Source organism: Balearica regulorum, chromosome 7, assembly GCF_011004875.1.
Source record: "Balearica regulorum gibbericeps isolate bBalReg1 chromosome 7, bBalReg1.pri, whole genome shotgun sequence".
NCBI lineage: Eukaryota > Metazoa > Chordata > Aves > Gruiformes > Gruidae > Balearica > Balearica regulorum.
In genome coordinates, this window is record NC_046190.1 from 25,487,856 (window position 1) to 25,510,701 (window position 22,846).

Below are 22,846 nucleotides of genomic sequence, written 5' to 3' on the forward strand. Positions count from 1 at the left end.
GACCTTGCTGTTTTAATTCCTCTTAGATGAATATCCAACATTCAGAAACATACCCAGTGCTCCTTGTTCTGTGAAGCTAGAAAAGTCTTCCTTTAGGATTCATTCACTAAAAAACTGTAAAATTTTTTAGAACAAACAAGGAACTTTCCTCTGTAGATGGAAATGGATAGAAAGGGAGTGGATAAGGTAACGCTATAGTGTTAAAAGTAAAAAGAAAAAGTCAAGTACATTCTGGAAGACGAGAAACCAGTAGAAGAGTATTTGTTTCACTGAAAACTCTTCTGCTTACTTTAGCTTCATGCTTCTTTTTCTCAATGAATCTGAGCCTGCTGAAAGAGGTTCTGTACAAGTAGTAATGGTGGTGTGTGATGATTGCCTTTTTCTCTTAAACAGCTGAGCTGGAAAATATTATTTTCTGTCTCCAGGTGGATTTCTGGTGTTCCTGTATTTGTGCTGTTCATTTCGGAGAAGGCGAGTGTGGTTACAATAAAATATAACTTTGGAAATATGTTAAAATGTGTAAAAGGTTTTGGGATTTTTTTCCCCTCAGATGAAAACTGAGGTTAAATTTTTCATACATTAAGTACTGTGTTTACAGCAACCATTACTTGGTTGTTTCTCTCCTTTCAAGATTGTATCCATAAATTAGCAAATGGATTGAGAAAGCATCTGTATCAGATTCTTCCACTAGTACAGAAGAACACTTAGCAGTTTGGTTTCAGACACATGCTTTATAGGAAAAAGAAAATGATTTTATTATCCACAGAGCAGTTTGGAAAATAGGAGCTTGAAGAAAATAAGACAGAGAATAATTTTACATATATAATAATATTTTAGACAGCAAAACAAGATAGAGGATGGAAGAGTCTTAATCAAGTTAATGTCTTAACCAAGCTAGGACATTCCATTTTTCTCTTACACTGATGTACTTGCAGTTCTAAGTACAAATGCCTAAATCTCTGTGTGTTAACATTGGAACAATTTGTTAAATGGTACAACAGTTTAAGGATCATGCTAATGGCAATAAAGTTAATTCCTTTGGTGTTTTAATAGGAAATTAATGAAGTGATGCTAGCCTACAGTTGTCCACCTGCAAGTGAAAGGCATATGTCTTCTGATCTTCTCTAGCCAAAACACATAGAAGTGAGACTGCTAAAAAGTGTTGGGTGCTCCTCTTGGGGAGCAATATGCAATAGCGAATATTGGGCATTTTATTTGCTGCATGACTTTGTGCTTCTCAGGTACTCTTTGCGATAATGGCACTGTAAGAAACAAAATAACATTAAACCCAGAAATTCAGTGTGTATAACTATGTAAACTACTGGAGACATTTTTCTTTTCCTGCTGTGTTGTATTGCCCTGCCCTATTAACATGTAATCTTCTACCTGTGAAATCAACAGGAGCTTTGACTTCAGTTTTTTGATTTAACATTCACTATTAGGTGAGACAGTTATTGAAGGCACAATTTAATAATATATTTTGCAGTGGAAAGTGCAGTTTTATGTTAGTAATAAAGTATTTCTGAGTAATAAAATCATATTGTATCTAAAGTGCCAGATTCAATGGCGAAAAAAAAAAAAGAAAAAAAAAAAAGAAGAAAGTGTCCTTTAGCACAAAGATTCTTCAGTGAGAGAAGATAAGTGACCTCCAGATGCAATAGTTGTACTTTAAGGAACCGAGCAGTTTCAGTTTTATAAATAACACTATCGGAGCAATTGTTTTACAAAGTGTAAAACATTTAGCGGATCAGTCTGTTTCTAATAATTTAATCTAAAGTTATGTGTAACAGAAAATGAGTTGTGACATGAACAGTCAAAATACGTCATCTTCTTTTTAACTTTGATACTTTATGCAGCCTAATGATATAATATTAACTAAAAAAAGTCAGGCCAGGAGGTAGGTGCTGAGACCAGTCCAGTGCTGAAACAACAAAATGTTATGAATGATCTTCAGAATAAGTATAACTGGAAATAAATCTTTCATTTAAATCTGAATGTCTGAATATATTTGCCGTGATATTTATTTCTGTTATTCCATGCATGAAGCTGGATAACTGGAGCAGAGGAGTCAGAGATATGAAAGCTGGCTCTGTTCATTTTCTTTCATTATGTTGTCTGAGAACTTGTGGTTATAGAACAATTAACTCGGTGTTCTAGAAAGTAGACCTAAATGTTAGATTTTCTACCACAACCCCCATCTTCCACTTCTGTATTAATGGATTTAAAAAAAAAAAAAAAAAAAAAGGCAAAAAACCCCCCAAAAAAACCAAAAACCCAAACCCAAAACCAGATAAGCATTTTGGAGTATAATTTATGTAAATTCATAGAGACACAACTTTAAGAATTTATTTCTCCTCCTTCCCCAAAACTGTTCCTGCCAACAGATACCATAGCAATGGTATATTTTCTGTTGCTATGTAAGAGACTTATATTTGTGCTATGATCTTGAGGCACTTGTTAGAATGGAAGAAAGTGATCAGAATATGATATGTTGGTCTTGTGGGCAGTACCAGAGTTGAAAAACTTTTTGCATCAGGATTGTGTTAAAGTCTTCTGTGAGAAGATCACAGATAGACTTAACAGTGCAAAAACTGAGAGAATATCTAGAATATCACCTCTTCCTCTCTGAGGCTACCAGTCCTCCTTCAGACGAGTATGCAGGTTCCTGTTAAATTGTGACACTGTGCAAACAGGGGAAAAAAATGCAAACATTGGTGCAAATGGAATTGCCCTTTGTAAAGCTAACACAGTGTAGGAAATGTAACTTCTGAGGAATACATGAGTCATGTTCAAACAATGGGAAGGACTACCTCTCCAAAATGCTGCCATGCCTTAATTGCAGAATTGCAGAGAGTGATGAATCTTTGTATTTGGTTGGTTAGCTGAATTTTAAACTCACAATATCTCTGTTGATCACACAGAAACAGTAGTTTAGGAAAAAGGTATTTATGTAAGTACAGTAGAATAATTTTGGATCATTTTCATTTTATGCCATTGTTTTGTGCACTTGGTTGTACTCCAAACATGAATGCAAGCAGCTCTTGAAATTATCCACAGTATAACCCAGGCTTATTTTATCTTCCTGTTTAATTTCAGTTCCACAGTAATTTTACTTTGTCTGAAGTAATCCTGAGTTGTCTGCTTGTGATATCCGTATTGTTTGTACCTGGTTTTGTATATTCAGAGTGGGGAAAAGGGAAATATTCTTTCCACTCCCTCTACCCACCCAGTTTAACGATTCATGCTTACATCCATAATTTTCAGAGTTACTTTGGTGTTTCTACTATTATAAAATGAGACTACCTCCAACTTCTGTGAATAATATTATGATTCACAAGGCGTTTGTTACATTCTGTAAATGCACATGCTTTTTCTGAAAGTGTCATCTTGTTGACAAGTGATAGATTGAACTGGTGGTGAAAAGAAAGAGGAACAGATGAGAACAGGAATGGAAGAAGGATGTCTTGTTCCTTTAGTCCATCTTCCCTTTGGTCAGTGCAAGCTGTGGGCTTCAGGATTGATAACAATGACTTTTATTTGGTTTGTAATACGATTAAGCAAATATGGCATACATTATTTTGATTAAGAAGCTAGAATAGTACAAATTCAACATTGCATATGTTCAATTAGTTAAGTACCAGTGAACAGGTTTTATGTTGATAAAGTAGACATGGTTTTATGTTGATAAAGTAGACATGCTTTCATGGAGATCAGTTCTTTGCCTGGTGCTGTCTGACCTTTTTATTAGTGAGACAAAACATAAAATCATTAGGGTTTAGTACACACATCTGATACTCCTTTAAGGTATCAAGTGTGATGGGAAATTTTAATGTTATCATTGTATTTGTTAATGGTGCATCTGCTGCTAGAACATCATATTTAGATTTGGAGAAGTCAGTGGTTCTAGAAAGTTGCTGGGACACTGAAGAGAGAACTGAGAGCAAGTGATTTCTTAGAAGACTGGATAACAGAAGTTATGGTGAGAAATTCCAGGAAATTCTATGTCGGGTAGCCAAGGGGGCATGAAGAGGAGAGTTGATCACAGTATGTCAATAGCATTACCTCAAGTGAACAGCAACATGAAGAACAAGATTCAGAACTTCCATCTAATGGGCAGTGGATGTGAAAAGAACCAGCTGTTGTAACTGAAGCTTACACACCCAGGGTAGAAAAAAGAAGAATTTTGATGGCAACGCTAATTTGTTGGAACAGATTTCCTAGAATTGCGACAGACTGTTCATAGATGGCAGGTTTTTTTAGCCAAGACTGGAAGTGCTCAGTACATGTCAGCTGTGTAGGTAACCATAGTAACAGCTGAAATCAAGAAAAGTTCAACAGTCCTATAAATGAGCAGTTACTCTGTCTTACAAAAAACCCTTCTCTCATCCCTGAATTGCAGTATGTCCTGAAGTCATGCAAATTTGGGGGAATAGTTTCTAGAGCTGAGGAATACACTTTGTCAAGTGCTTTCTGGATTTTATGGATAGGGACCACTAGTTAAAGCATTTTTTTTTCAGTGGGAGTATAGAAAGCCTCTTAAAGAGACAGAACCCAGTATATAGGACAGAATTCAGTAAATCTATCACCTCAAGAAACAAAAAGTTCTCAATTACCAGTATTTCATGGCCAGACTGAACTCAAACAATCCACACACTGAGCTTGGAAAAGGACTTTTGAGATAAAGCAACTCTTCTGCTGTTTTTTCTCTCCTCTCATGCAGGGTAAAGGTATCTTCCAAATAATATTTAAAAATGGACATCACTTATTAATAAGTTCAGGAAAAAATAATTATAAAAATTAGTTAGATTAATTTTATTATGGAGTTCATCTCCCTCTTGTTATGAATTTCTGATATATAAGTATGGACAAGAAGTCTCAGACTGCTCTGAACTGCTTTATATAGGATATTTCTTCCAGATAGAATTAGGAAATCCTAAAGCATTAGCACTGCAACAGTGTTTTTTGTGTACTTCGGCTGTTCCTCTGTGGTTTTTATTTTTAACAAATTTATATAATTATATTTTTCATAGCTGTTTTTGATTCCCTTCCCCTTTTATAGTGTCTAGTGTCTCCCATTGTTTTTAGTTTATTTCGATTCACCAAAAACTATGTAAATATACTGATGCGATACTGCTCATTGGGCACTGTAGTTTAATGCTTTTGTGTATGAGTTCTTATCTCTCATGCCTTTACTTGTGAAGATCCTAAAATTAATTCCTGTTCCTGTGGTTAATGCTTCCTATCAGAGTTTGTTTTCTGTTTTCTAAGCTGGTGCTTTAGAAATTAATAATATATTGGTTAATCACATGACTTATATCCCTCATATTCCTGTATTTGTATTGTATTATGTCGTGTTAAGTCATAAGGCCTAAATGCTCTTTCCATTAGAGCTCAGCTTTAAAATTGGCTGTGACATTGCCTTCTTCTGGCTATCCACTATGGAAACAAATCTGAACATAGTCACACTTTTAAAATCATCAGCTTTCAAGATGGTTTTACATATTGACAGGTGGTAGCTGAGAAGTCAAAAGGAAGAGGGAAAGTGTGTCTTTCATAACCCGGGTTTTCTGTCTGGGAAAGAAATAGTCATCGAAAAGGGAAATCTCACTTTGTAAAACACATGAACAGTTCATCCTGCCAACCGTCAGGACATGGCAGGGACTCCAGTTCTTCTAATTGGGATCCAGATGTGAAACCCTTCAGAAGATATTTTTTCTGCCTCTTGCTCCCTCTCCACACCCCCAAACTTTGCAAAGTTTATCTTCAGTCAGGTCATCAACTCTGTAAAGGAAGACAGAAGTACAAACAGAAACAAAACCAGAAATCTATTCTGTTTAGGGGTTGGTTGGTTGGTTAGGGTTATTTTTTTTTCCTGACAGTGCTGTTGGTGAATATTTCTATTTGGAACTACACTAGCTTCATCTTTGCCTCCTCTGTTTCCTGTGAGCATGCTCCATTAAATATTATTTTCCATGTATCTGGAAAAAAGAACCTTTAAAGGTTGCCATTGTAGACCATTGTAGGCGCTCCTGTTCCTGTCGTCTTATCTGATGGCTTTGATGCTGTGGACTCGCTCTCATATTATCATGATGATGCAGCACAAAATTATGGGGCAGTAGGTCTTTTTTTTTCACAGATCTGTTAGTGATTTTTTTCAGTTTGTTCATGACTAAAAGTACTTTGAAAACCCATTGGATGTTTGACAAATACAGCAAATTGCACATACAAGCTACTTCAGCAAAATTATCCCTAGAAATACTGGGATGGATGTCATGTTTGAGTTACTCATATGACATTTTTCTAGCTGGAGTTGTGCTCTGTTTTGATTTGCGGGTTGGTTGTTTTGGGTTTTTTTGTGAGTGGGTTTTAACATCATTTTGTACCCTCTAGTATGTTCTGAAGGAAATGATGCTTCCATAGGTTAGCTCCCACAGTAAGCAGTACCCATGCTAGCTTTAAAATTCAAACCTTTCATTAGACTACCTTTTCCACTGGCAGCTTTCCTTACATTCTGAAATCCTTCAAAAGACACTGTAGAACATGAAGCTATCACATAAATTTGACTTTATGTTTTCCCAGTCTCAAGCTACTTAGTGCAAATAAAATTTTGTGCCAGTCAGCCCAAGATGTGTTACAGCACTGTTAAAGCCCAGCCTGTTAATTACAAATGTTTTGCTCTGTTTGTGTGATGCACAGATTTCTTGGAAATAGGTTTCCTTCGGCAGTATGTAGTTTTACAGTACAGTCAACAGAATGTTGCGGAATAGCAGTTATGGGAATAAGGAGAGTGCACAAGCTATTGGAGTGAACGCTTTAATGCTGATACATTTTTTTCTGATAAAAGCATCTCAGATAAGAGGATATTCAAGTTATTGTAGCAATTAGTTTTTCTAAGATGTCTATCTATATGAAATGTTTCATGGTAGGGAAAAAACCACAACTCTGTAGTAGAATACAAAGTTTATTACATTTCTAGACTACATTATCCTTGTCAGCTAGATTAAAGCATTCTCCTAGTTTCTGTCCTATATTACCATAACAAGTGAGGAAATAATGTAGTGTTGTTACACAGAGCAGCTTATAAATTTTGACATAAGTGTGAGAGAAATCACTTGAAATGTGAAGCAACCAAGAGGAATAATTAGGAACAGCAGAACGATCTCAGTAATATGACAACAGTTTCTAAAGCACCCCACAGGATTGAAATCATCAGGTTTGCTTGACCTATATCTTTAATAATACAGCTCATTGCCCTTGTATTGAAGCTAGAGGGTAGGACAAAGTATAAGCTTTATCATGTTTTAGGAGAAATTGCAAAAAGTTTATTTATTAACACAGCACAAAATGGCCCATTTCTATGATTACCAAACAGAAAAGCAAGTTGGGCCACAGTTCACCACACAGAACACTTTATAGTCAGGCTTGGCTGGCAAAAAATATTATGTAACACTCAAATAAGATAAATGGCTCCATTGGCAGTGGAAATAACCTTCTGTTTAATTAGAAAATAAGAGCTATATGGGACAATAAAAATGGTTACTGCTGCCCTCAGTCACTGTTTAATAAATATGATAGTGCTGAAGATAATGCTAAGTGTTATTTATTTGTGTAATATCGTGGGCTCAGTAATTGTTCATGTTCTTGATAGTTACCCTGCATGTAGAATGAGTCCATTTCACACTTTCTTTGTTTAATTCTTAAAAAAGAAAGAGGATTTTTTAAACTTTTAAACTGTTTTTAAAAGCCAAAGATGTGTGATCCAAAGTTCATTCACCTCTCAGTGGTGCTGTAACTGAACTACAGGTTTTCTTAGCTTACCTTCAGGATAATTAAGCTTTGAAACTAATTGATTCGTACTTTTCAAGCTGGATTGTCTATCTGCCTTGTATATGTTTCTACGTCTGTGAGAGGAGAGCATAATTGGAATTGTTAGCTGTCTATTTCATCACGGCTGTGTTTATAATTAGTATAGTTCTAAGGTCTGATTTTAGTGTGATTTTTACCTTCCTTTGGCTTCATTTTGAGTTTTTAGCATTAAACATGTACAAATCAAGTCCTGCAGAGCACTGTGTGGAAGACTGATGATTTCAGTGAACGCTTCTCTCTAGAGGGAATAGTTTTTACTAGTAAATCAAGCATCAAATTGTGTTATGTGCATATGTATCAAAAGTTTCCTTTCTCTGTAGAGCATGTTTATTAGATATGGACATTGTTCCTGGTTAATCAAATGCTTGACAGAAAAGCAGAGCATGGGATGCATTTTGCCATATACTTTGAAAAGGCTTGGTATCCCAACCCTATTGCTTTTGGTCACAATCTTTCTATTTTGAACCTACAGTAAGTACAGGGATTTGAAAAAGGATATCAAAGACTTTTCTTGGTTTTATCCAAGGGGAAAATTCAGAAGATGTTTCATCAACAAGTTTTAACCCCTTCTTCCTCCCCTACTCCCCCCCCTCCACAAATGCAGACTGTATGTCAAGAGGCAAAACAAAACAAACCCCCTTTTCTTCATGCAATTCACTTTAAGCTTCAAAATCCTCCAAAATCCCCAATCTCCCTTTGCAGTCTGGTTCCCACTCTCCAGCTTTCCTCATCTCCCTCTGAAAGAAAAAAGCTCTTCTTTAAGGGACTGATAGGTTGTAGAGCGATGCTTAGCAACAACATTCCTGTGCCTTAAGTAGCTGCAAGCCCCTAGCTGAACCCTTTGATGTGACTGTCAGGGCAGATTTATTTTGTTTTAGCACATTGTCTACTTGTCCAGATGTATCAGGAGATAAAAAGGAGTCATGTTTACGCTCTTTTGGGGAGGGGGAGGAGGGGGGAGGAGATGTAATTAAATCGCATTTTTGATGAATCTCTGAGAGATCGAGATTAAGAACAGAGGAATTGGTTTGAATATAGAGGGGAAACCCACTTGCCTGCCCTAACACCTGACATTGCAGGAAAATGAAGTGTAAAGCCATAGCACAATGTGTTGATTTGGTTCTGCTGAAGCCTTTGGCTTTGTTTTTTTCTCATGTGCTGGTAGTTCATGAGAGTCCAGAAAGACCTATTAGAAAGTAGCAGTTGTGCACCGTAGACTCTTTCCTGTGTGTCTTATTTAATAGATTTACTTGTCCAGGTTGAAAATAACTGTGTTTTTCTCTAGAATGTTAACGTTATAGATCACATATCCCAGAACTTCTGGCTGTGGTAAGTGGCTGTCAATCAAATACTTGGGGGGAAAAAAAAAAGAAAAGAAAAAAAAAGAAAAAAAAATTAGCCTCAGTGATCTTGGATAAACAAATGTGCAGTGTAAGGCAGGCCTTGCTGAATTCTCCCAGAGAACAAATACCACAGATAAATCCATTTTTGTTTATTTGCTTTTAACTTGCACATTTAGCAACACCATTCTGAGCTCTATTAATAACCTGCGGTGTGCAGTGACAAGTCTGATTCCAGCATTCGGTATGCTGTGGGTATGCCAAGTGAATAAAATGCTAGTTTTAATCTGCTATTACAAAAGTTACTCTATTTGCATTTTAAATAGGTTACACTACAGCACCCTCTTCTGCTGACTAAGTAGTGTGACAAGAGGTTTTTGCTGCAATTCAATTTTATTCCCACATGACAGAATGAAGATGCCTTAAAAGCACTTTTAACCTTTCCATTTGTTAATTCCTGTGCCTATTAAGCACAGAATCAGTGCAACTCAACAATAGTCATTAAACCACTGTTATCTTATAATCTTTAGCATCTAGCTTTCAATTTTGCAGCAGTGTCCATACTTCTGAAAAAATGAAGCAAGCAGGGGACAGCAGAATGAATAGCAAAGCAAAGTAAACCCTCTAACATTGCAAACAGTTATGCTTGGTCAGTGAAACATATATACAGTTCTGCATTCCTCTGATTGTCATTGTGTTTGCAGGTGATAATATTATGTTACTGATTTAATTTATGGACCAGTCTCAGAGGTTCCTATAAAAAAAAAACAAACCAAAACAATTTACCTTGCTGATTCTGTGTTTGCTTTTGAAGAATCTATGGACATCAGACTGGCAAAAAAAACGTGTAGAAGTTCTGAATCATCTGTATTTCAAAACACGGGTCTATGAAAAGTAAGAAGTTACTGTGTTGTATGTAATGTGTATTTGAGTTCTGCACCTGTGTTTACATGTAGCCTGTATACCGTTGCTATGCCATAGCATAGCATAATTCTCAGCAGTTACTCCAATAGTGATGTGTTTTGTAGTTGTGATATAATTGTTTGAAAAGTGTTACAGGGAATGACTGAGGGAAACTTGGTATCTAATACATTGAACATTCCTTCAGAGCTGTTGGGTGATGAGTGAAATGCAGTAAATGGCATGTTTGGGCATTGGTGAGGTGGGAACTTGGAAGAAAGCTAGCATCTGCTGGCATCTAGAAATATATTTGTGGTTCACTTTACAAGACACTTCAAAGAATAGTTGTCTATGACAAGTCAAAATTCTTTAGCAGCAGTTGCAGAGTTTTCTGGTTTGGGGTATGACAGACTTGTTTATGTGTTTTGGTTTTTTTTTTTTTTGCACTTTATTTTACTAGTGTACAAGCCCATTGAATGCTGCATACTGTAAATGAAAAGAAGGTAGCATGTGTGTTCCCAGAAGGTGAAGGAAGGTAAAGATGCTGGTAAAGAAATGCAAGATAAATTGTATACTTCTTGCTTGGACTTACTTTCCCAAACTCAGACCAGGAGTCAAGGCCAGAGATTTTCCTTTATTGTTTTAAATTTTTTGGACTCTTTTGTCAATTTCCTGATTTTCAGTCTAAGAGAAGAAAAAGCATTCAAAAATCTATTTTAGGCCTGAGTATGATTTAGCAACTTTGAATTTATTTTGTAGTGTGATTTTAAATTGATTTATTCTTACTTTAAAACCTAGCATTAAGTTTTACAGTGAATAGATTGCTTGTTGGATTATATTAATGGGTATTCCTTTCATTCAGTGTTGTGTTGCTAGAACGTTTAAGTGCTCCTTTAGGGTCAGATCCTGCTATCTACCATAATGAAAGATACTGAGCCACCTGAGCAGTAAGGTTTAACTCATCACAACTGAAAATATTACAATCTGGTATATGATTTGGGAGAGGTGTTAATAGTGAAGTTACTTTCCTTCAACTCATTAAACTGAACTGAGTGAGAGCAGAATCTCTTGCATCCTTCTGCTTTTAAAGGTAGGTAGCTAAGACACAACTTTAAAAAAGATAGAAGGCAACTACCATGCAATAAGAAGTAATTTTTTTTCTACTGAGCTTGAAGAAGGATAGTGTTGAGAAGATGCTAAAATTCTTGGCTTTTGAGTGATATAAATTGAAAAAGAATGGTCTTGGAAGTCGAAAAACCTAACGGGTGTTTTTGTATGCTATATGTTACAGTAGAACAAATCAATTCAGGCTCCTTAGATGCAGTCATTGCCTTGTGATTATATTTGTGTAAAGTCTTGGAGCCTTTGATCAAAGAAAGGCATTTGTGACTAGGTCTAATCCAAGCTCTTTAAGGTGTTTAACTTGCACGGGGGGGGGGAGGTTGATAACAGCTAGGATTTAAATTTAGTTTTGCTGAACTTTTGTTTTGAAAGGTTTTCTATTATACACTGCTTCCTTTTCCATACAGAAGATGGATCATTGAGTAAACCTAAAAGGGAAAGAGGATATGGGAGGAAATGGGTGGGGACTTGGAATTAATCTTCTGAAGAAAAATGTTTGATCAGCGGGTAGGAGAGGATGAAAACCTCTGATGTTGACAGCAGGCAACTTTCTGACTAGTGTGTGATTGACAACTTTGATGCTCCAGTGGGAAGCGAGTGTCCAGCCGTGCTCAGGCATCCTCTGTCTGTGGGTGGTAGTGTTAATAATGTGGCAACTGGAAAGATTAATTGTGGACAAGCAGCAGGATTACGAGGAGGGCTTCACAGGTCTAAAAGGAACACTGGTAGGAAGGCCTCTGATCTGTCAGCCCAAAAGGAAATTAGTTAGGGCAGGCTGGAGCAGGCTTAAAAAAAGGGGGGGAGGGGGGAGAAGGAAGATGGAGTAATGGGAGAAGGGAAGCGTTTAGGATAGTGAAGCAAAATGAAGAGGATATTGAAAAAGATTATAAGGGGGTAGGGCCTATGTTCTTGAAAGACCTTAATACGCTCCATCCTCTTACAGTACACGCAGATTTCAGCTTGTTTTGCAGGGAACTGCAAAGTGACTTTTGTAATGGTTAGAGCTGCCACATTGGGTAAAACCTGTTACTTGTTTTCAAAATAAGCCTGAGAATAAACTCAAATTAAGAATTTTCAAAGATGTCTAAATGCAAAATACATGAGAGAGAGTTTACTTAAGCTGTTTCTGCAAGTTACTAGCTACTTCCCACCCTTTTTGGTAGAAGTAGGGATTTTGCCAATAAATTCTGTGTTACCATTAAAGAGACCATTCATCATGCTTACTAATGTTATTAATCAAGATACACCACAGTACTCTTAAAATGAGATCATTTTGATAAATCATGTATGACATGAAAAGACTTTATTCCTTTTAAGTGCAATTTAGACCGTAATTTTTTTCCTCATTTATGATTCATGGGAGAAACATGGATAAAATTCCCTTGCACATTTACACCTTATCTTCAGTAATAATTCAAAACTGCTCTTAGATGAAAATTCAAGGTCTGATTCACCAAAGCTGAATGCCAGCTCATTATTTTCTGGCATTCAGTAGTCCAAAAATAATGTCTGTACATTAGGTGCTTTTCACAATAGTTGAATTTGGCTGCACACCAGACATATCGATTACACTCAATTAAGCCTAAATGCATAAGAATTATCTGATGTTCATTTACATTTTTGATCCAGTTGCACCCTGCTTTCAACCTTGCAATTTAACATTAAGTGAAAACCAAAAGTTAAAGTAAGAAGTGGTAATCTCTCTTATATGAGAATAAGGGAAATGTATTCTGAACTGCTTTGAATCTTCTTAAGCTCTACTACTTCTGTTAAATAAGCAAAATTCTCATGCCTTTTCTTGTTAAAGGTTATTGGAATTGGAAGGCTAACCAAAATATAAGATCACTGTTCTCCTTGTCATCCTCATGCTGTAATAATTTGGCCTACTCTATTAATAGCATCACATATGAAAATAGGCTGCTAAAATATCTGGAATGAATATTTGCTAAGTTCAAAGTCACACTCTTGATTATAGCTGAAACACTTGTGTTATTAAATTTAAAAATGTCAGAAATGGGTTGCAGCATTTTTTGCTAACATAGGTATAAATATTAGATAATTTTTTGTTTATTCTTGTGTTTAGAAATATAAAAAGGAAATGTCTAGTAGATTTAATTTGGAAAGCAGACTCATTTAAATTTTACTGTTTCTCAAACCATGATTCAAAGAGGATTGGCTTATCTGAATTACACTCCCCCCCTTTACTTCCTCCAGCAGCTGAAATTATTTGAAGGAACGTGTGAGGTTGCCAAAAGTAGCAGACCATTTGTATTTTTGAACCATTGGTCTCTACAAATTTGTTTTGATGCAGCAGATGTACAATATATGCTGATACTACACAGGATGTTCCCTTACTAATACCATCCAAATATTGGGGATTTATTCCTTGAAAAGTGGAATTTGGGGATTAAACAAATGAAACTTTTCTTTAGTCTAATTAGATTCCCAGACTCCTGAGAGCCAGTTGCCAATGTGTGGCTGACTTCATTTTCTTTTAAATGTTACAAAGTGTTGGGGTTTTTTGGTTTTATTTTTGTTTTATTTTGTTTTTTCCCCTTCATGCTTTGCTCTGTGTTTGCATACTGGAAAAACATTTTTCATTTCCACATCATACTAAAAGTTATGCATCACAGACTTAGAAGGTCAGACTCCTGATGATTTTTTGAAAAATTATTATTATTAGTATTAGATTATTAGGCAAAAGAAGCACAAAGCCAAAAAAATCCCTTATCCTACCAATACCTGCTCTTAAGTTCCTTTCTTGTCTCATATATTCTCTTTATTATTAACAAGGAAAAAAAAATCCTTGGGAAAAAGACTCCCTATTTTTCCGTAGGAAATTCTTTCTAATGAGATACTTTTATAAAAATAAAATGGCATATTAGTTCAGAGTAATCAGATTGTGTTTGTCTTCTTTATTAGGACTGGTTAAATTACTACTTTTAATTTTCTTAATAATGGCTGCTGCTGAAAGTAAGTCATTCAGGTCTTTGTGACATTCAGCAAAATATGAGAAGCACAGTTTAAGGCATGAGATTGAGACAAAAGTGGGTGATACCCTTTTCCTTCCTTCCCACCTTCCATCCAATACTCATCTGCTATGTTGTTCTGTTTTTCAGTACCATGGTCAAACGTCTAAAACCAGATTTTAAAATAAATCACTATTTCTGTGCTGGGTTAGGAGGTCATCTCAGTAAGCTTAGACAGATCAGGCAAGTTGTGATAACACCATGTGCTTGTTTCCCCCTCTCCCCCTTAATGAAAGTGACTCTAATTTATGCTGGAGGTTTAGTAAAGGCAACTGCTGACTTGTAGTTAACTATGCTTGGCTGTGGAGCAGGGGAATCTGGAAATCCCATGTCAGCAAGCAAAGCTCTCTCCACATAAGCATGCCATGCCACCTGTTGGTTTTCTGGAACATAACAGTGTATTGGGATCAGACGCAAACTCAGGCTGGCCCATTTGAGACCTCTAGCCTAGCTCACAGCTAGGGAGAAGAAAGCAATACCTTTTGTAGGCTGCCATATATAGTGGTCCTCTCAGGTCCTGCTTTTGGATATCTTCTAGTCTCTTCATCCCTTCTGGCATGCTTTATCCCTTTCTTTCACTGGCTTTATTGTTCGTGAGTTCACATGAGAAAAGCAAACACGTTGCAAATAAAGTTGTTCTTCCCTAACCATTCTCTAGGATGGAATGGTTAAAGACTTGGTGTATTGTTGCTTCCTGTAATATTTTCTGCTATCACATGGGTCTCAAAGACTTCACAGTGAAATCAGAGCCCCATTGTGCTTGGTGCTCTGCAAACTCACGACACTGAAACAGTCCCTCTAAAGTAGTATTTTGATACTCTCTGCAAGTATGTCATAAATTCAACCCCAAACGAATACATTTAAATCTTTTTCTGTTATTAAGCAGACTATGTTCCTCATCACACACTTACACATGATTTATATATATATTTAATCTGTAAACAATTAGTTAGTTATGTCTAAAATTCTGCAGGAAAAAGTCTTGAGGAATTCCATGAAAAGTTTCTATACATTTTATCACAGATTTGAACAAATCATCACGGTCCAATATACTCATGGGTTAAGATATGTGAATTGCTGCCATCAGTGTTACAAAGAAGTTGAATCAATACAGTGCTGACATATTGGTAAACAGATATTTAGGCAACTTTTCAAAAGATATATGAATTATTGCAGACTGTTGCCATCATCTCTCTTGGGAAAGATATGTGTGCCCAGGAGTTCCAAAATGAATCCTTAGCCTATGTAAATGTTTATGCAGACAGTTCTTAAAATTATAATAAGCCACATATCTGTTAAAGTATGATTAATTTTAAGCATTGAGCACATTTGAGACAGAATAAGCTTATCAAGAAAATATTAGTGTTTGTTTACATAAAAGGAAAAGTTTTTCTAAAGCAAGTAGGAGTTGATCCTTTAAGTTGGAACTATACCACAGATTGTTCCATTAATCATATACCTTTCTGGAGAAATGTTTTTGTCAGTTTAAAAAATGGGTAATGCAGTGATTTCCTTCATTCTTAATTGTGGTTTCCCTGTGGATATATTAAAAATCTTTTGAAATAAATCATACTTTCTTACTAAATACGAGTTTTGCATCTAATAATGTGATATGTACCATTGGGCTGATCACTGCAATGTCACAATATTGTCTTCCATTTTTATTTGAATGTAAATCACCAAATGAGAAGCAACAAGCTTTCAGATTGCTAAGGTCATTTCTCTGTGACCTTACTGGATGACTTTGACAAGTGTTAAAACTGTGATGAATGAAAATAAACAACAGTACCACAGAACACAAGAGTTCTTGATAATTGTGGGTCAGACTTAGAGAATGAGTATCACGCTGTCCCCAAGAAATCTGCCTCTTAATCAGTTCCCTGGAAAAAAAAAAAAAAAAAAGAGAGAGAGAGAGAGAAACTCTGAAATGCTGGAGATTTGAGATATTCCCATACTAGATGAGAAACATGTTGCAAAGGAGAAATCAAAAACACTTAAAATTTTTCTAAAGTAACATGCAAAGAGAATCCTTAGTCTATGTCTTGAGCTCCATAGTAAATAATATTTTCTTAATTAGTTTGGGTTTTGCTACCACATCTCATTCTGTACTCTACCATCTCTCTTTTGGATGATGTCTTGATCAAATTAAGATTTGTCTCTGTGATGTCATCTGAAAATATTTTGGAATTAAATGTATTTAGCTAAGGAAAGATTCCTTTGTATCTCTGTGTGCATTGAAACAATTTTACTTAGCACATCTTTCCGCAAGTACATTGTGTATCTATTGAACCCTTGTCAGGAACGTGCCAACATGCTGCTGTTCTTCCTGTATTGTAATATTTTGTCAGGCATGATACGTTAATGGCTACCACAGCTACTGATCTGTATTGGTGTGTAAAGACTTTGTGGCATGCCTTAGAAATAAGGGTAAATATTAGCAGAGAAATACTAGGATACAAATACAAGCTATGTGACACAAATAGAATATCATCAATGGGTATTAATGATATTCCATTATAACCAATATAGCCTAACATCAAGTCACAACTTACTCGTCAACAGAAAGTAAAATTTCCTAAACAATAACCATTGCTTTAATTAAAATTACTTGAAGTTTAGGTATTAGAGTATCTGTAATTTTGATGAACATGGTTTGAAAATCTGGTACTCTTTTACAATCTATTTAGTATCAAGTACAGCAATTCTTAGCTTGGACAAAACTTACAGGTTAATGTGGAGACAGAGATACCTTAATTTAGCAAGTGTTTGGTTATCTGCATAACTTAGGTTGTGAGTAGTCTAACTTTATTGGCCTTGTAACTTTTATACCTTATACTATGATATACTGCAAAACATGGATGACTTTAACACTTGCAAGAATACGATACTGCTAGTATTTCTTTACTGAACTATGTGGTGACCTATTCCTACAAAACTGAAGCTACCACCCATTTTAACCAGCTTTCCTCAAAGCTATTTGTATTTGTAGTTACTTTCCACTGCAACAAGAACTTCTGATGCATATGTCACCAATACTTGAAGACATAACTGTCACATGTCAATGCTGTCACTGTCAAAATATTCCTGTGAATATTAAGAGTAACACAATCTATACAAATCTCTTCAGAAAATAGCTTAGGGCCAAGTGTCAGTTTGTGGTAGGGAAAACAAATAGTTGTCTTTCTGCTGGTGCACAGGCTTACTCAGAAACGTGATTCAGAACTCCAAGCCAGTGTTTTTTGCAAAACAATCCTAACCCTGGATGATATCCTGTAGAATTAAAGTTGCTCTAACTGAATGCTTAGCTCAAAGGTAATGAAAACTGTTCTGTATTTGACAGGGAATTATATACTGTACATAAAATAACAGCAAAACACCAATAAACAAACCCTCCTGTTCTTGCTTTTCCTAAAATTGGAGATAAAGCTAAATTGCCCCTTCACTCCAATATCCTTTTTAGAAGCTCTTGAATTTTGCTCACTCAGTGGTATATTGCTGAAAAGGCAAAGTCTCTTCTAGTAATTTTAGGAAAAGCTATCATCAAGCTGTCAACAGTCTAAATTGAGATTAAAAGTACCAAAGAGAAACCTTCACTATTATCAGAGTCCCAAATAAGTACACTTGAATAGGCAGATAACATCTAGAGTGTACAGTATGAGACTACTTATTCCTCCAGCTTTTGGAGTGATTTACAGGGATGAAGTCTTATGCTAAAGAGTTAGCGACAATTTTCTTCTTGTTTTACCCAGAACAACTTGGCCCAAAGAAAACAGATAGTTGTAAATAGATGCCTGTTCTTTGGAATTCACTTCAGATGTCACATTTCTGGGTGTTAGGGGCATCTATCTAATCCTCTGAGACGTTATGTGTCCTCAGCTCATATTGGTCATCAGAGGGAAGATTTCCAATACTTCGTAGTTCAGGGTAGACTGAGCTGCATGTTTACAGTTCACTAAAATCAAACTATTCTTCACTCTAGCTGAAGGTGAGAGTTGTGTCTATAGCATTACCTTTCTGAAAAGGAGGTACCCTGAAAAGGGTATATTATCACTGGTGATTCAGCGGAGGCAAGATTTTCTAGATTTTTTTTTTTATTCATATCCGATAAATAGCATCCTTGCCGTTTAGGCAAAACTGTCTCTATTAAGATCTTTGTTTTGATGCATGATGACCTGTTTTTTTGCTAGGGACAAAGATAGGACTATAACTATGGTCTGACATAGAAACTGACAGCTGGTCTCCAAAAGCAAAAGCTTAGTATAGTAATCTGCTCAGTCACTTACCTCTTAACATTTTAATATACTATTATCTAGGATTGCAACAGCCATGACAAAGAAGATTTCTAAGTTACAGCCTATAACAAACTATTACCATGATTAATTTTCATTATTGTGGGTTTCTGTTTGTTGTTCTCAGGTTTAGTCTAGCAATTAAGATTTAATTTAGTATTAAAGCTTTTTCTTCTCCAAAACATTATAGCCCTGTTTCATACTTTTATCTTAACCAGACATTATAAATCTGGTTTTGAATTCATTTCAATTAAAAAAATATATAAATTTTGAGGATGTGATTAATTACAAAATAAGAAATAAGATTGAGGTGGATTCCTTTGACTTTTGCAGCTTTTAAGCCAATATATCATTAGGAAACAAGCTGCACAGAAGATAGCAATTATTTTCTCAAGGCTCCTTTTAGTAAATTAGCATGAGATTCAAGAAAAGTTTTAGCTTTTGTATTTCTTCTCTTTATTTGCCTTATCTTTTCTATTAGAAATTGTCATGTAACTTTTAGTGAACACTGTCCTTTGTGTCTTTTACTAAAATCCATCATCTTTTATATGTACATTGCAATGGGTAGATTGTAAACACTATACGTGAAACTGGACGTGTGAAAGGACAACTCTTGTGAGTACAGCTTCTCTTGAAAGGTTTGCAGGCAGCCTTAACAAAAACAAATTAATCCTCCATGGCTGGTGACTCTGTGCACCTGTAACCACATCATAGCACTCATCTTGCAGGTGCATCCTCTTTGCATAATCACTGACTTTCACTCAGATTCCTGATAATATTTGTTTTGTCATACAGGCCTCCAGCGATGCTGCCTCCACCTCTCCAGAGATGCACTATACACCTCTCCCTTCGGGATCCAGAGACCTCACCAATCACAGAGGTATGAACTAAACTTTTATTGGTATGAACTGCTGCAAGGTGGTGAGCTTTGCTGTAAGGCCTTCTCTGTATTAGTTACTGCTGCATTGGCACTTTACAGAGAACCCTGTGCCTTTCAAGCACTAGATGAGAAAACCATACCTGTCAAGACTACAGATTTTAACTCATATTGAATAGGATTTAAAGGTAATCTACTGGGAAAGCAAATAAATCTATGGATAATAACGTTCAGTGATTTTTTTTTTTTGTGTGTGAGAGAAAAACGTAAAGAGATTAGAGTACTTAAACATTGCTACGTAGATGATTACATGCAGCATTGGTAATTTTGAGAGAATTTGTAAACTTTCTAATATTTCTAAAGAGCAATCTTTTTGGCAGTTTAACAATTTAGGGCTATAATTTTGAAATGTTAACACATTTTCATTGCAATAAAAGGGATTCTTCTCTGGTTTTCAACATAAAGGTGGATCAGTGTTCAATTTCCTTTTTCACCAAAAGAAAACTTAAAAAGAACTTAAAAAGCACCCTGGGGCAAATTCTCAAAATTCCTTTTGCATACCTATGGAGCAAAAAGTTCAGGGAACAGGTGAAAAACTGAAGCAGTCACAAAGGGTGCATTCTAAGCTCTTTCACCTTTGTTCTAAAAGGGAGAAATTTGTAAAGTTTGCAGCATTTTTCAGCTTAAAACCAGAACAACAGTACTCACTTATTTCCCACATTACATGATCGACATGAAATCAACGTGTAAACCTTTTATGCAGAGGCAGGTTTTGTAGAGGATACCAGAATCAAAGTCAGTCTTACATTGTGAATTGATGGTAGCTTAGTTTTAACGTGTGTTCAAATTCTGCAGTGTTAGTAGAGTGCCTTATTACTTGAAACCTTCTGAAAGAGTTAGGCAGGCAATGCAGCTGAGCAAGGATTCAGGTGGGAAGGATAAGGAGAGCAACTGATTAGGCTTTAATTTGTTGCAGCCTGTATCACTGTCTTTGTGCCAGGGCTAAAGATGGGTGTGAAGCTACATCCTGGTCTTGGTGTAAATTGATATGGTGTATTGGAAATCAGATGTCCTGAAAGTGCTCTGGTGCATTGTGTTCTGACACTGAGCTCATGTAGTAACTGATATTTTTTGAAGAGAAAGGACCAAAACAAAATCCTGGATTTAGAGATTAAAAAATCACAAATGAAAATAACTGCAACCCACTGCCTCCCCAATTCCTGATATGTGTTGTGGCTTTGATTTTTAGGTAAGGACATTTGCTTTAGAGATTAAAAAATCACAAATGAAAATAACTGCAACCCACTGCCTCCCCAATTCCTGATATGTGTTGTGGCTTTGATTTTTAGGTAAGGACATTTGCTTTGAGGTTGGATTTCTGGTGTTGGATTAAATGGCTAGGGTCTAATAAGACAATAAGTAGAATGACAGAATGTTGTAAATGCCTAAGTTCTATAGAAATATGTTAAAAGTACTGTTAAAAGCCAAGTATCCTCAGATTTGTTTATTTAGATGATAGTGAATTAGAAGTGTGGCTTCATGGCTGATTTTGGAGTCTGACTGGACAAAAGAAGTGCCAGTAGCATTAAGCATCAAAGGTTGTATGCCTGCATTACTGGTTGACTTCTCTTGCAATAAAGCAATTGTGTGGCTCTAGTAGGTGTTCCAGACATGTTCATACGGGTGTCCGTTCAGAGGTGGAGCTTACCAGGTTCTGCGTATCACTGTCTTTGCTAGGGTTTGAGAATGATTACTCTCTAACTGTGAAAGGGGAGAATTATATTCTCCAAATTATCAACTTTTTACCCTTAGCTGTTCACATAATTCTTTATTACTTCTGTCTTTACTCTTCTCAGAGACATTCTGCTTTGCATGCTAAATATGTGCTGAAAATTTCCTTGATGATTAAGCCCAGTTATAAATAAAGTGAATGGAGAAGAGTGTGTCATCCAAAAAAAGGGTAAAATTGGCCCTAAAAGAGACATAGTTAGCATGATCCAATAAGTTTGTACATATGTATGTCTATATATAAAATATATTCACAGGGAAATAATGAAGAAAACTTTCCAAAATTCCAGGTGTTGTAAATAAAGCTTGGAACACCTGCTGGCAGGGCCCATTAATTCAATCAACTTCTTTATACAAAGAAAAATCTCTAAGTTCACAAGCCCATAAAAGATTAATTGGAGTCAATAGAAAAATCTCCAAGAAAAGAATGAAATACTTGAACATGCTTATTTTAGGTTCTGAATATATTCAGTATTTTTTTTTTCACTGAATGCTTTCAGTTTTGTAAAAAATGATTGAATCAGCTGTTGCATATGTAAATATTGGCGGTTTTCAATGCAAACTGTAAAGAAGAATGCTGTAAGCTTGTGAGTGCTCTTATTTGTCCCTGGAGAAACTTGTTTACCAGAATCTGAAAGTCTGGCAAATGGTTTGGTACAGCTGTAAATTGATTTTTGGGGTACTGGGAGGGGTAGCAGGAACAAGCTGAATGTATTTGAATGGTACGGTTCTGCTTGGACATTTCTCACTCTAACTATGAATTTTGCAGGGAGAGCAAAAGCATATAATTATGCATGCGCTGCACCATGCATCTTACATCTTTCATGTTCATGCATACAGTATATTATTTCCAGACAGGATCTGGTCTTTTGGGGTTGTCTCCATATTTTGTACAGACAATATTCAGGAAATATAAAAATTTCTCTCTCACTTTCAGAGCCCACAGAAACAGTATATGACAGCACAGCATCAGTGTGGAATGATATGGAATAATCACTGTAAATATTATATCAAGTGTTGTGATGCTTGAGTATATAAGTACATGAAGAGAGCAATTAATATTGGATACATGTTTTTAAGCTTTAGAAAATTTCTTCCCATCTTGGAAAGTTGTTTTCCCTTAAATCACTTTGTGCTTCAACCCACTTTTTGAAGTTGAACCTTTACTTGGTCTCACTGTTCATATTTTTTAGCAGGAAATGTACTGGCCTTCTATGCAGGTTTTGGGCACCTAACAGCAATATGACTCGATTCTTTATGAGATCTAATTGCTGTGCCATTAGGCAAGCCTTTCAAAGTGGTAATTTTATACCTAGCTTATTTTGTTTTGATTCCAAAACAATGATCTCAAACTCCTAAAGGTCTTCCTTGGTCTTTGTTAAACTAGAATTTTGTATTTCATTTTTTATGTTTTTAGACACCAGTGATTTACTTGTGTGAAATTTGTACAATTCTCTTATGGAGATAAAACAACTCAGTTTGAAGACATGTCCTCCTGTCATATAACGTGCTTCATTTATTTTTATATTCCATTGCTTGTATTGTTCTAGTCTTTGAATTTTCTGATGAAGCAAAATAAAATGGGCCTCAACTTACTTTCTGCTTACCCAGATCTACCTTTAAGGGGGGAAAAAA

The 22,846-nt window shown here is 35.8% G+C and overlaps 1 protein-coding gene across 1 annotated transcript in view; it reads left to right on the forward strand.

Moving 5' to 3' along the window:
- Nucleotides 1-22,846, forward strand: part of LRMDA (leucine rich melanocyte differentiation associated) — a 677,396-nt gene that overhangs the window by 551,031 nt on the left and 103,519 nt on the right. Inside the window, exon 6 of the mRNA XM_075758625.1 lies at nucleotides 19,342-19,426. Within this exon, the coding sequence (XP_075614740.1) occupies nucleotides 19,342-19,426 (85 nt within the window). The remainder of the gene's footprint in view (nucleotides 1-19,341; nucleotides 19,427-22,846) is intronic.